Below are 14,754 nucleotides of genomic sequence, written 5' to 3' on the forward strand. Positions count from 1 at the left end.
AAAGAGGAGGAGAGGCTGAGGAAATGGCATCTTTGCCTATCACGTGTAAAGTGTTGTCGGCAACACTTTGGTTGCACCAAATCAGGTACATAAATACAATTCGGCCTCTACATCCAGTGCTTCATCAACCTAGTGAAAAGAAACACTCTCATGTTGCTATCTCATAAGAATATGCTTAGGAATCAACGTTTTTTTCTGCAATTTCACTTCAAATTATTCGAAAAATATTCTAGAAATATTCGAAAAATATTCAATTCGATTCGCACTCATACTTCAATATTCAAATTCGCTTCGCACCCAAAATTTTGCTATCCGCACAGCTCTAGTTAAAACGTCTTAGAAGGGTTCTACTGTAGTTACAAACGACTGTACAAGTAAATAGATAATGAAGCCATGCAAAACGCAGGGGGCATTATTTGTAGTTTTGAGTTGAGGTGTAGTAAATAGGGGATAAAGAAAAAAAAAACGAATGGAAAAAGAACTCATTGTAAGCATAGGTCTGCAAACTCGCTCATGAGTATACTCGCTCGAGCTCACCTCAGACTAAAGTCGAGCAGCGAGTCTAAGCGAGTAATGCTCTGGTGAGTTTGAGTCCGAGTGAGTCTGGTTAAGAAAAATTTTGGCGAGACTGAGTCTGAGTGAGCCTGGTTGAGAAGAACTTTAGTGAGGCTGAGTTCGAGTGATCCCAAAGCATGAAATATATTTCCTTAGTGAGTCTGAGTGAGCACCACTTTTTTTGCCGACCTATGGTCCTGTACACTCAACTTTAGAATTACTATCAGCCTTATGTTGGCTCACGTTTATGCTCACGTCTTTTAGACAAATACTTCAACGCATTAGCGTTCATATGCCAGCTCAATATTTAGTGATCAGAGGCATGAGTTATGGAAGAGGGGGGGGGGGTGTCCCTTCACCTCCCCTGGAAACTCTTTCACAGGAAGTTTTTAATAAAAATATCTCACATGAGTCGTGTCTTTCAATAAAAATGTCCTCACTAGATTGCAACCCCTGATGACTCGTATTTGAAGACATGGGAATCGAGATCAAAAGGCACCATTTAGAGCACCGATTATGTAAGATATTGGCGTGAAAGAGGATTGACACCCTGATCGGAAAAGCTAACTACTATACGCTAATGCAATCATGAGTTGACTCACTAGGGCTAAGATCAAGCCGTGATGTGAGTCTGAGTGAGTCAAGCTGAGTAATAGTTTGGTGAAACTGAGTCCGAGTGAGTGCGGGTGAGTTTGAGCCCGAGCGAGTCCGGGCGTAGAAAATTTTGGTGAGTCTGAGTTCGAGTGAGTCCTAAGCGCAAAAGATATTTCGTTACAGAGTCTGAGTGATCACTTTTTTTTTTGCCAGCCTACGATTGCCAGTGCACACCATACACACAGCCTTCACTTTAGATGTGAAACAAGCTACCAGTTGTAATACGACAGCAGCTGCTTCCCATATCCACATTCTTAGATATTTGTGCATGTATGACCCTGGCAGTGTTAGCCAGTGCCTCTCAAATATATGTTGGCAAATGTGAAACATCTAGGGATGTGCAAATAGTAAATTATAGGTTCGAAGCAAATGGTGATTTGGTTGAATAGTTTGAATAGCATATATCACATATAAAGAATACTAGGCATATTTTTCATGACCCAACTATAACCTGCACAATGTTTTCTTAAAATTAGAACAAGGCATGTGCGAATGTCATTTTTTTTTGTTCAAATTGAAGTGGAGCAACTTTGAATAGTAGCAGGATTTGAATTTCAGTGGGATGCAAGTGAGAGCTGGTAAAATAGGTAAGGTTTTAAAATTTACTATACTTAGAGCATATAAGCCCAAATAACAAGCTTTCACACTAAAAATGATTATTTGATGTGAGGGTAATATGTTCATCTAAACTTGAAGTAGGGCTTCGCGGCAGTGCAGACTTTTTCTGAATAGGTGTTTTCACAGCACACCCCTTCTAAGCTGCAATGAAACCACCTTTACAGGGGGGTTACATGCAGTCTAATACTATATATGCCTATTCATTTTATTTCGAATACTTCAAAATTTGGAATAATTTAAATTCGTGTCAAAGCAAATTCAAATAACGTAATAGTCGTTGGAATATTCGAAGTGCTCGAATATTCGCACATGCCTAGAAACATCATTTTACAGATAAGCTGTACATGGCTAGGGCATTCCGTCTGTGTGTGTGTGCAAAAACGCCTAGTACACATTTGTGCCACAGACATTGGTCAAGTCCCACTACTCAGCTCTGGTTAACTAAAAATGAAGGGAACACACGGGCAGCAAGCACCAACGTACGGTCCACACGATTTGGGCAAGACGCAATGATGATGTACTGACAATTAAGTGCCACGGCGTTGCACTAGTTCCTCATTACATCTTCATTCAATTCGGTCCTACAGATGTAATAGCCCACCTAAGAATGGGTGAGATGGGCCTGGCAACATGTTCCTCTACAGCCGCTTGTGGCGATGCCGCTGCTGCTACAGGGGCTGCTGCCTGCTGCTCGTCTTGCTGTGCCATCAGCTTCGCCAGTTCGTTAAAAAATTCACCCCCGTCATCAACCTGGGAAGGTTACACGAGGCATTGCATGCTCCAATCACCACAAAAGAATCCGTGCTGGCGGGCAACACTGTACTCAATTAATCGCAAGGCTACACGACATGCTAAGGCATTGCACTGGCCATAACAGTGCGTGGCAGCACTCGCCAGGAGCTAAAATAAGTGCAGATAATTTGAACCTAGGTATAGTGATACTTACATAACAAATCTTCAATTGTAAAGAAGCAAAATGAGAAATTGTGTTAATATTCATACAGTACAACGAGCATACGTTTATAATTAATTTTGAAATGAAATGTAACACTAGGAAACCATGTGCAGGAATCACCCATGCCTAAGCCATTACCGATTATCATCCATTCCAATTACGGTAGATGCTCCGTAAGCGAAAATCTGTTAAACGGAATCGCTGCTTAGTTGCTACCACTACCTGTACTATGATCGGTTTTGTGCTTGAATTCTGCATCTCTGTTCACCTAAATAGCAAACAAAACTCCTGTTAAGCAAAACATGTTTCCCCAATCCCTTCAGGTTCCGTTTAGTGAGTCTCCTGTGCCATTATATCTACTAGTTCATAGAGAGAGTACCTTCACCTAGTATCAGTGTATGGCACATCTGTTCCATCAACTTGCCCAAGCAGCCCTACAGTGTCGCATTTTCTGTCTTGACCACTGTCTGCAATTTTGCGTGGAGCAAAACATGGCCGCTCCCAGGAGTCCCTCAATTGAGGTGAAACGCACTTGCCTCGAACGGGATCATTTCGTCCTCCAGCCTCTCAGGCGGCATCGTGGGTGGCTCCTCGCGAAGCGTTATCGTCTCGACGTCCACTGTCAGCCCAGCGGGCTCCTCAGCAGCTTCATCACCTGCGTGCACAGTCAACACATGAAGTCTGAAACTTTGTGCATTGAATCTGAAACTCACAAAAGGGCCCTGAAGCATTCCCAAGAAAGCTAATGAAAGGGATAAATGACAACCACCCATTTTTAGCACGAAGCCACAGGGAAATCCATACAGACTTCTCAGCAAGGAAACCTTCTAGCTGAAGAAAAATTCGTCCTGGTACGAGGTCGCTCTACCAATTGAGCTAACCAAGATACTAGCAACTGCCAGCGCGAGGGCAAATTAGTCAACAATTCGAGGCACATTGACACAAAATTGTTCAAATGAGTTCTGCGGAATCTGACAAGAAATCCTCTGCGGAATCCCTGCCGCAAAAAATTCCTTGCGGACGTCCTGCGGAATCACGCATGGGATTGCACAGAGGATTTCTCGCGAGATTCTGCTTGAAATATTCTGTGCCAATTTGCTTCGAGTTGTTGACTAGTTGACCTTCGCACCGCCAATTGATAGGTAGGAATCCTGGTTAGCTACCACCCCAGACGGACATTGGTCCTGGGTTCGATCCCCGGACCAGGACGAATTTTTCTTCAGCTAGAAGGTTTCCTTTCTGAAATATCCATGTGAATTTCCTTGTGGCTTCGTGCTATAAACGGGTGGTTTTCAATTATATCCATTTCATAACTCTTTCGGCGCCCTGTGGGATCCCGCAGAAATCACTTGAAATATTCCAAGAAAGCTCATGTAGCAACACCGATAGTGGCATCACAATGTGGCGATATGGGTGTGACACTGCTCAGTTCTCAACTACGATCATTGGCCTAAAGTACCATGTGCAGGTTAAGTTATCACAATCATGTAGGAAGGGAAAATTAGGAGGGAGCATTGCACAAGACTGAAGCCAAAAACCGAGTGTCAGCCTAACAAGTGACATGCACATCAGTGCACACATTCAGTGCAGGCAAAGTTATGGCAGCACAGACACACAAACATTTTCTGCCAATACACTGAATCTCATAGACCATGTGCTGGAGCAACGCTGCTGGCTTCACGAAGCATTCCCTTGCAAAGGCTGTCTGCATAACACAATTCTCTGTCCTAATTTTTTTTTCTTGCTCCTTGACCATGATTCTGAAAATCATCTTTAAAACCACATTGGCAGTAACTCCTACAGCCATTTTAACCCTCTATCTTAAAAAAAAAGAAGAAAAACATGCCAAAATTGCCAAAAAATTTGTCAGCTCAATTTGTAGAGCCTTTTTATCTGAATAAAACGGTACCATTCTTTTAATTCAAAGGGTTCCTTTATTTCACTAATCGCATAAAAAATAATTTGAAGGTGGGTTCACTGCATGGTTATAATGAAAAATGGCAATAAAATGAAAGCCGAGATACGAATGGCCCAACATGAACAAGTGTGGTCATCTAGTGTCAAGAAACACAAGTATCACGAGTACAGTCTTCATTGGTTCCCTGTGGGACCAATTTTTGTTGATACATGACGAGTATGTTCGTCATTGGTCATTTTGTTACAAAATCTCATGACGACTCTACTCGTCTACGGTATCGAAAGGGTTAAGTATTGAGCATCTAAGGGCGAGATGTTGCGACCATAGCAACAATGCATCGACAGGTCAAGCACTCGGCATGACTACGACATGACTACGACATGACTACGGTAGCTTCCTTGCGGAAGCTACCGTAGTCATGTCAGCGATAACATGGCTTCCAAGATCCAATCACTTTGCACCCAATCACGAGGACATGAATTACGAAGGTAAAATATGCTTGGAAACTATGACCGACTTCCGCTAATGCCTTGCTGCGATTGGTGGCAGCTTGTGATTGCAGGATTGTAAAATGTGCCATCTAGACATGTGAAATTTTTTACAGAGGGTAAATTGATCTAATTTTGCTCATATTTGTACCTGTATACTAACTTTGGCTTGCATGCGTGATCTGTCACGGTTCCTTTCGTTCTGTGCCCTTTGACATGTTGATCGAGAGTACATCTAAAGCAAAAATGGCGACTTGGAGAGTTTTGAAGCCTTACTGTAAGAAATACCATCCATATACATAAAATTTTTATTAGGCAGAAAACCATTTCATTCAGCATTGCTTGCTCTAAATATGTTCAAGTTTGCTGGGCATGAAGTTCATGCAAAAACGTCAGAGGGCACTGCAGTCACTCCTATCATTCCGCTACCATGAAGGCAATGTTTCGAACTCAGATATTTCAAACCTAATGGGAATTGCAACATATTTCAATACATGTATGTAGTTAGCAGGTGATTAAGCCAAAAAAAGCATACAGGTCCTTAATTGCAGTTTTGTCATTAAAGTGTTGTGCTACGACATAAAGCGAAATGAAAACGCACAAAAAAACACAACTTTTTGCTGGCAAGTAAAGGCAATGCTTATTCAGATTTCACGAGACCGGAAAAAATATCCTAATTAACCGAATTCCAAATTATCAAAGTATCAAGAAAACAATAAAGTGCCTATTACATCAATACAGTTTCACTTTCTTGATGAACACGTAAATGCAGTACTTATTTTGCATAACAGCAGTGTAAAAGACGCAATTTTTGTCATGCACAACTTCGTTCCCAATCTGACCGCAGCTCAAGATCCGTGTGCCTTAGGCTGAAACGTGCTCTGAGCCTATCCCTTATTACGTACCGCCTCCACAAACATCACCATGCGCACGTGACGATACTTTTTTCACCAGAAAATGGCTGGCAACTGATCGTTCGTCCATCACAATGAGGCAACAGAGTTTTATGCCAGCATGCTGAAGTCCATCTTCAGCAGCTTCCACCATGTTTGAGTTTTGTGACATTGTGCGCGCACTGCCCGAAGTCAAAACGAAGCTCCTGAGTGCCGCATCTGCTTTGGACAGAACCGCGGTCGTTAAAGGCGCGATCATAGCGTCCATGCAGTAATTAAGGCACGCACCTGGCCTACGTCCAGGCTCAAAACGAAACTACTGAGCACCATGTGTGCTGCTGAATAAACCTGGCTTGCTAATGCACAATCATGGATGGCGACTGCGCAGTTCTGAAGGCACTCGGCAAAAATGAAACAACTGCTTGTCGCAGCTTTTACCCCAGTCGCCATCGACGCGATCACAGAGAGCGCCCCCGCAGTTCACGTGCGCAGAGTAAAATCGAAAACGAAACAGGCTGACCGCAGCCGCTGAAGCCTTGGTCACCAAAAACGCGATTGTGGTAAGATTGTGGATGGCGACCATGCCTTTCCGAAGGCCCGTGGCCGTCTTCACTCCTTTGCGTCACCCATGTGCAGCACTTCGTGTTTGGCGCACTCCAAGGATCGCCCAAATTAACTGGGTTGCGATCAAGTATGAACGAATTAATGAGAGTTCAATGCCATTAAACAATACATACGTTGGCCGAGACCAGAGAACACGTCTGAATTATCAAATTTTCCTAATTAAGGGGGTACAATTAACGAGCTTTTATTGTATCAGTTGGTAGTTCTCTCATCCACTTCTTTGGTTAGGTTATCTCTGTACGTCTAATCCTGACAACGAAACACACACTGTTTTTACAGTGCAGCTGTTATACGCTTGTTTCCAGTGGATCACTGTGTGCGTAGACCAAAAACAACAGCGGTTGCCGTCTCGCCACTGCCTACTGTGACGGCGTATTTGTCGCAGCTGCTGCCCATTGTTATACAGTGGTGCACTGGCGGTGGAATAAGAGCCCTCTGCAAGGCAGCTTGTAAAGTTGACATGCAGAGCTGCACACATAAGGAAAACTCTGGCTTTGTGAAAATTGATGCCAAGCATGTGTTTCCCCATGGGCTCTTTAACCCTTTCCCTCCCATTGACAAGTATAGTCGCAGGAGATTTTATCCCAAAATGACCGATGATGACTGAACTTGTCATCAGCAAAAATTGGTCCCACATGTAACCAATGTCGACTACACTTGCCATAGTTGTGTTTCTTGACGCTAGATGGCCACACTTGTCCATGTTGTGCCATTTGTGTCTTGATTTTCATTTTATAGCCATCTTTCACTGTATTGCCATGCGGCGAAGCCACCTTCCAGTTATCTCTTTTTAATCAATTGCTGAATTAAAGGAACCCCATTGAATTGACAGAATGGTACCATTTTATTCAGAAAGAAAGGTCTACTAATTTGAGCAAAACAAATTTTCGGAAAATTTGGTACAATTTTCTTTTTTTAAGGTAGTAAAAGGGTTAAGGGGTTGCTCAAGATGCTGATGAACACTAAAAAGAAGGCGCAGTGCCAATGTCATCCGAAAACAGCATTCTGCGCTGCCACCTGAAAATAGAATGTTGCACTGCTACGTGTAATGAATCCCAGCTAGCCCCGCAACGTATCCTCGCAAATTTTTTTAAAAAGCCACCTTTACCAGAAAACTCTACACTTACGCACCTCTTAGAAAACTTCCACAGAAGATTTCACGCCCGTCAGCTCTACTGGTCACCCACCTTCAATTGGTGGAATGGTCTCAAGTTTTTCTGCTTTTTTTATGCTGTAGTGACAATAGCAGTACCCCTGACAAACTAGCACAAGCAGAACTCTGCTTCATGCAAGCAATTTTCACCAGACCTTGTATGCAGGCAGCCAACGTACCAGCCAATGGCTCGGGCACCGTAAGAAGCTGTGTCACCTTCCCAAAGTCATGCGCAGTGTCAGTTTCCACTTTAACACGCTTCTGGCGCTTGCGTGGGGGCAGGCTGCACGCACACAAAAACAAGCGACACAAACCGTCATTCATTACAAGTCAATTTTCTCTCTCATCAAAACAGACCAAAACAGACCAAAAACATAAGATATGCATAAAAGTCAAACCTCAATATAACAAATGCAGGGATAACGAATTTTTGGTTATAAGGAAGTAAGTGAGGAATTTGCGTTGTCATTTGTACAGTGTCACGAATACACATTCATAATGAATTTTCGAATATAACGCCATTTTGTCTCAACGCGACTTCGTTGTAATAAGGTTTTAGTGAAAAATGAAATTGCACACACGAAAATTCCTTAATCATGTCACAGTGTAGTTATAAGCACACACATACATGCCTTGGCAAAAGTGGCCAGAAATATCTTGTTGCCTTCACGCTATCTGATAATTCCCAATATTTGTGTTCCTTACATTGAAATCTAGCTAGACGCCAGTTTTGTCGACCTGCTGAAGATACAGCATATTTGTGAAGGTTGCCTTTTAAATTACCATCAGACTACATATACAGACACCACCTATCAATCTAGGTATTCATATGAGATACATGGCTAGAAAGAAACAACCATTGTGAAACAAAACTATGAACACAGTCGCCGACCTTTTATTTGAACATGCTTGTTTATTTGGACACCTTTGTGGCATCGTCACTCATCCCACTGAAGTAATGTAAACTCGCGATCGAAAATTCGGACGCCCCACAGTACGCCGTTAGATTTTTCGGACTCCAGCTGGCTGGTCAAGTGCGACGTTGAACACCATGACAAGCTGTCAGCGATGTTGAGAGTTCTTCACATCATACGAGTTGCGACACTTCCCATAGGCGCCATGTATCAAAATCCGGACACGCCATTGGCCGAAATCACGGGGTCTGCTCACTGTCAGGTCATCTGTTGACCAAAAAAAATCACAGCATATCCACGGGTGAATGACGAAGAGCTTGGGCGAAGCTCCTGAAGCAACAGTGGTTACACCGTGAAATCTTCGGTGGTTTCGCCCAGCAGTAATGAAAGCGATAGCCCAGTACATCATCAAAGACGTGACAAACACTGTATATATTTATACAAGAAATTTTATTAATCATAAGTGGTAGCTAGACGTGGCTTCCGTTCCCCCTTCATTATAACGGCTTTATGATCGGTGAAGTGATGGATCGGTGATGGGTCGTAGTGGGATGTTTGCAAAGACGAAGTAGTGGGCAGTTTGCAAAGGTGGCTTCCGTTCCCCCTTCATTATAACGGCTTTATGGTCAGAGAAGTAATAGATCGGTGATGGGTCGTAGTGGGATGTTTGCAAAGACGAAGTAGTGGGCAGATTGCAAAGGTGGTTACGGCAAACAACGGAGACGTGACAAGGTTAGACTAAGAGGAGCTTCGCCCCTAAAATAAACTAATAAATGCTCGCGACATGCGCAGGCAGGGGGTGGTGCCACGCCGCTCTGGTGTTTTGTATCGCTGCTCCCAGATGGCGTGACAATCTGCAGGCCCCCACAGAATTGGCCACGGGCATGTCCGGGTTTCGAAACGCAGTTTCACAACTGCTATGACTGAAGAACTCTCAGCGATGTTTACAACATTTTTGCTAGAATGCCAGCACTGAAATGTTGCACTGGCTATAGCTGGAGATTGTGCCAGTGTCAAAGTGCCGAAGTGTCGATTGTGCCAGTGTCAATTGCCAATCTCGAAGGCTATGTTTGTTGGCTACGCGTAACGGTTGCCTTTTGGCTTTAGACAGTCAAGTATCCATTGAATGGCTACCATGGCCAAACAGCAAGCCAAGCCAAGCCAATCTCGGAGTCAGTTCAGTGCGGCGTTTGAGGCGAATGTATGGTGTACTAGAATGGGGTAATGTGTCGTCTTCTCACCAAACCAATGGGAGAATGGTGGTCACTTTTGCGAGAACGCCACCAGCTGGGCGCCACAATCGAACAGTGTGCCCAGCGCGCGAAATTTAGATTTGCAGTGTGAAACCTTCTGCAGTTCTTCAGTAAAATGGTCACATAACCCGACTGAAACTAAAGGTATTTGAAAGATTTAAACACTTCAACACATTCCAATGCATTATTGCAATAAATAAAGCTGCTTCTGTGTCATCTGAGCTTGCAAGTTTCCTTTCGCAGAACAGAGACCCGGATCATCTGCATGCTTACAGTTTTGATTGCAGAAGGAATAAAAACGCACATCGCTATTCATTCCATGCATATGTACGCCTCCCTAGCCATCACCCTAACTTGAAGTTATGCGACAAAACAAATGAGGAGGTCCGTAATGATAACGTTAACACCATCGCGTGAGTTCCACAACTACCTCTCACCTGCATAAGCCACGAGAGCAGTAGCAAGGTTTTAGATAGAAAAAATATAACGCTCAATGACGAGTGCTGCTCCATTTCTTTAGACATTTTGCTCCTCAAAGAAGCGCCAAAGTGCAGGAATGCAGCTAAATGCACCGCGATGTTGGATTTATTCTGTGAGAAAAAGCCCGTAATTCCAATTGGTCTACTAAAAACGCCAAGCCTGCGCGGAAAGTGCAGCACAGTCACTGCAAAAGCTGGAACAGCAGCCTTTCTAGAGGCCGTTGTAAACTCTCTTGGGGCTACTAATACAAGTACACATGCAAGGTACCCACTACGCCATAAATCATAATAGACAGTTTTAGTTTCACGTACGTGGAAGAGTTCACATACGTGGAGCTCCTGCGTGTCTTCACTGCGCATGCGCCGTACGTGGAGGCCGCCCACGCGTCTTGCAGACGTGTGTGAAATCTTCGCGCTTGCGCTGCGTGCTCTACGTACGTGAAAGTCCTATGGGGCGCTCTCGCGAGATCACGAAGCTATCAAGAGAGGGTAGGTAAGCAGTTTTCAAAATGGTGGCACACCGAAGGAACTCTCCGAGTGGTGCTCCGCGCCTAAGGTTTTCGAAAAGTGACGACTTGGATGTGCTTCGTAACGTTTGAAAGTGCAACTCAATCGAAGCCAGGATTCAGTTGAGATAGACTGAAATCGCCGTGCGCCTGTTGACGGCCAGGGAAAAAATGTTCAGTGACCGCACCTGCTCGCACATGAAGTGCACGATCACGCAAACGGCAGCAGCTCCGATTTTAAGTTGCATCTTATCGCATCCCCCACGTCGTCCGGTGAGCCCCTACATACTGTTGTTCTGTTTACGTTACGATGACGTGGTCAATTCCAGCCCAAGAGAACTTACAAATGTGGGTCACAGTGCACGCTGAGAGGCATTTTTCTGCTCGAATGTACGCGGCGACCGTTAAGTCTTCTGTGCGTCTCTACGTGTTCCTGTGCGTGTCTTCTGCGCGCTGAGCGTCCCACGCTGAACATGGGACCGAGCATCTGCTGCTCACCGACAGCCTCTTTGCTTTTCCCCAAACATGACTGGCTAGAAAACACTGTTGGACCTCTAAGCCTTCCAACTGCGACGCGGTTAACATCGAGCCAAAACACGTCTTGCAAGATGAACCGCTTTAATGGAACTAGAAAAAAAAGAAAAGAAGAGGGCGAGCCAGCGCTGCCACGTGAGCACGCGTCAGCTCGTGAGGAGCATCCATAATGATGATGTTTGGTCATCTGTACGAATGACGAAGACAAGGAAGTCACAACAGTCTCCCGCGCCGACAGATGACGTTAGTTGGCTTCCAACGGGTAAAGTAGCTGTACGGGCCGCTTCACAACAGAGCCGTCGGGCAAGCATAAAGAGCAGGTCCTGACAATGCTGTCGCGTCCGCTGATCAGTTCCTCTATGCGGGCCAAACTCCACAGTTGCCTTGGAAGCTGTTTATCCCCGAGTAGAACTACGTTGCCTTTCTTCAAAGAGTCATTTCTTTTGGCTTGGTTGGATGTAAAGTTCCTGAGTTCATTAAGGTACTCTTTATACCAACGAGACCAAAATGCTTTCAAATCATCTTCTCGCTTGCTCCAAAGTTTCTTCAGTGCATCGTTGGTAGACTCGGTGTTGATTTTCAGTTCGTAATGTGGTAGCGTTGTCAGTCTCCTTCCAACGAGAAAATCTGCTGCAGATAGGGGGTATGGTTCATCCACGTCGTTGAACACGTAAGTCAAAGGTCGAGAATTCACCACGGCCTCCACTTCTGTTAGTAGAGTAACTAACTCTGTCCGACTGACAAGCCTTCGCCCAAGCATCTTCTTCAAGCAGGTTTTTACAGAACGAACGAGTCTTTCGTAGAACCCGCCCCACCAAGGAGCGCTCGGGCAAATGAATTTCCATTGGATCTTCGAGGAGGAAAAGAAGGCGAGTACGTCGGGGTGTCTTATCGTTCGCCAAAGCTTCTGTAGGTCCTTGGACGCTTTGACGAATGTTCGTGCGTTGTCGCTGTAGATAGTGTGACAGAGACCCCGCCGTGATACGAATCTCCGTAGGGCGCAAAGAAAATTCACTGTGGTCAAGTCTTCAACCAGTTCCAAGTGAACAGCTCTTGTCACCGCGCACGTAAAAAGAGCGATGTAGGAGCGCTCGTGGGGATGCCCTTTGATGTATAGTGGCCCCGCAAAGTCAACTCCACTCACGAGGAACGGAGGGGCTTGAGTAGCACGATCCTGAGGCATACAAGGTGAAGATTGCTCAACAGGTTTACTCTGTAGGCGTTGGCAGATGACACACCGTCTTATCGTTTTCTTCACAGACTGCCGTGCTTGAAGAATCCAAAATCGTTCTCGAACTTGAGTCAGAGTGTCTCGAACGCCCCCGTGGAAGACCTTTGCGTGAGCATGATTGATTATCAGCGTACTGAGGTGTGAGTCTTTTGGTAGGAGGATGGGATGGCGAGAACCGTACGAGTCGTCAGCCCTGGGAGCTTTTCCTTGTATCCGAAGAAACCCGTTTTCGTCTATGAACAGTCTTAACTGCCCAAGTGGGTTTTGTAGAGGGAGCGGTTTCTTGTTCGCGACGCAGTCTGCTTCTTTACCGAAGTGAGCTCTCTGTTCCTCTCGAAGCAAATAGCACTCCGCTTGCTGAATTTCCTCAGCAGACAGCTCCTCAGACCTATCATTTTCCTTCTTCAACCTTTTGGCGTAACGGAAGACCCATGCCGTTACTCTTAAAAGTTTTGTGAGGCTGCTGAATCGTTCAATTTCAATCAGCGATGGCAGCAATGGTCTCGTATTAACAGTATGGGTGCTGACCTTGAGTTCAGTCTCAGCTGCCTCGAGCTTTCCGTTTTCGATGTCAATCCTTCCCCCGTACACGGGCCAGCACGTATCAGACATTGCAAGCCATCTAGGTCCAAACCACCACAACTGCGACTGGCTCAGTTTGAGTGCAGACAAGCCTCAAGTGAGCAAATCGGCGGGGTTTTCTTTTCCAGGACAAAATCGCCATCTGGTATACTCAGTCAAAGTTCTGATTTCTTGCGTCCGGTTCCGCACAAACTCCTTCCAGGTAACGGGATCCCTGTTAATCCAGCAAAGTGTAATCTGGGAATCGGACCAAAAAGTTGCTTCACCAATACCAAGGTCGCAATTCTTCACGACGTAGGCGTACATTCGGGCTGCAAGCAACGCTGCCATCAATTCCAGCCTCGCTAGTGTGACCGTCTTTAACGGCGCAACTCTGGTCTTTGCCATCAGTAGCATAGTCCGGACGGTGCCACTGTAATCGGCCGTACGAAGGTAGGCTGCAGCCCCGTATGCCGACTCGCTTGCATCAGAAAAGATGTGGAGTGCTGCCTTTTGGTACAGGCCTTCTCCGCCGGCTGCTAGGAACCTTGGAATACTGAGGTCACTAAGCATGGTTACCTCCTTGCTCCATTTTAGCCAGACAGCAGACAATTTGGGTGGCAATGTCTCATCCCAGTCGAGGTTTTCCTTCCCTAGATCTTGTAAGAAGATTTTCGCCCGTACTAAGAAAGGTGAAAGAAACCCCAAAGGGTCGTAGATCCTTGCAACAGCCTGAAGCACAAAGCGTTTTGTAATCCGATGCTCCTGTATGAACTGGAGGATATCCTGCGGCTTGAACGAAAAGGTATCCGTCTTCTTGTTCCAATGAAGTCCCAGTACTTTCAGAGGTCCAGAAGGTGAGCAAAGAGATTTTTCCTGTGAAGTGATTCCTTGTTCGAAGGCGGCATATACTAGAGGATCGTTGCTGGCCCACTTGCGAATGTTCATGGAAGCTTGCCTGAAGATCTCAATTATTTCTTTGTGCATCTGGATAGCTTCTTCAGCTGTGTCGGCTCCAATCAGAAGATCGTCCATATATATGGAGCTTTGCAATCGTCGAGCTGTCACAGGATAGAGGGTTTCTACGGACCTGAAGTGGTGTTTCAAAGTAGCAGTCAGTAAGAAAGGACTTGAAGTAGCTCCGAAGGGCACTCTAGTCATTCTCCAAACTTCTATTTCCGGCATTGGGCTGTTCACTTGTGGGGAAGTTTTGAACCACAAAAAGCGGAGCGCATCTCTGTCTGGTTCTCTCAGGCCAATCTGTAGGAACGCCTTCTCGACATCGGCATTCATCGCTACCTTGTAGCGTCGGAAACGAAGCAGTAGGGTCACTACGTCAGGATTTAGATTTGGGCCAGCTTCCAGGTTATCATTCAAGGACTTTGAACCAGATTCGTGAGAGGATGCGTCGAATACGA

General features: G+C 45.2%; 1 protein-coding gene across 1 annotated transcript in view; it reads right to left on the reverse strand.

Moving 5' to 3' along the window:
• Nucleotides 1-3,294: 3,294 nt before the first annotated feature.
• Nucleotides 3,295-14,754, reverse strand: part of LOC119403481 (uncharacterized) — a 54,914-nt gene continuing 43,454 nt past the window's right edge. Inside the window, exons 5-6 of the mRNA XM_037670412.2 lie at nt 8,038-8,141; nt 3,295-3,437 (exon numbers count right to left, since the gene is read on the reverse strand). Of these exons, the coding sequence (XP_037526340.1) occupies nt 3,295-3,437; nt 8,038-8,141 (247 nt within the window). The remainder of the gene's footprint in view (nt 3,438-8,037; nt 8,142-14,754) is intronic.

Source organism: Rhipicephalus sanguineus, chromosome 8 (assembly GCF_013339695.2).
Source record: "Rhipicephalus sanguineus isolate Rsan-2018 chromosome 8, BIME_Rsan_1.4, whole genome shotgun sequence".
Lineage (NCBI taxonomy): Eukaryota > Metazoa > Arthropoda > Arachnida > Ixodida > Ixodidae > Rhipicephalus > Rhipicephalus sanguineus.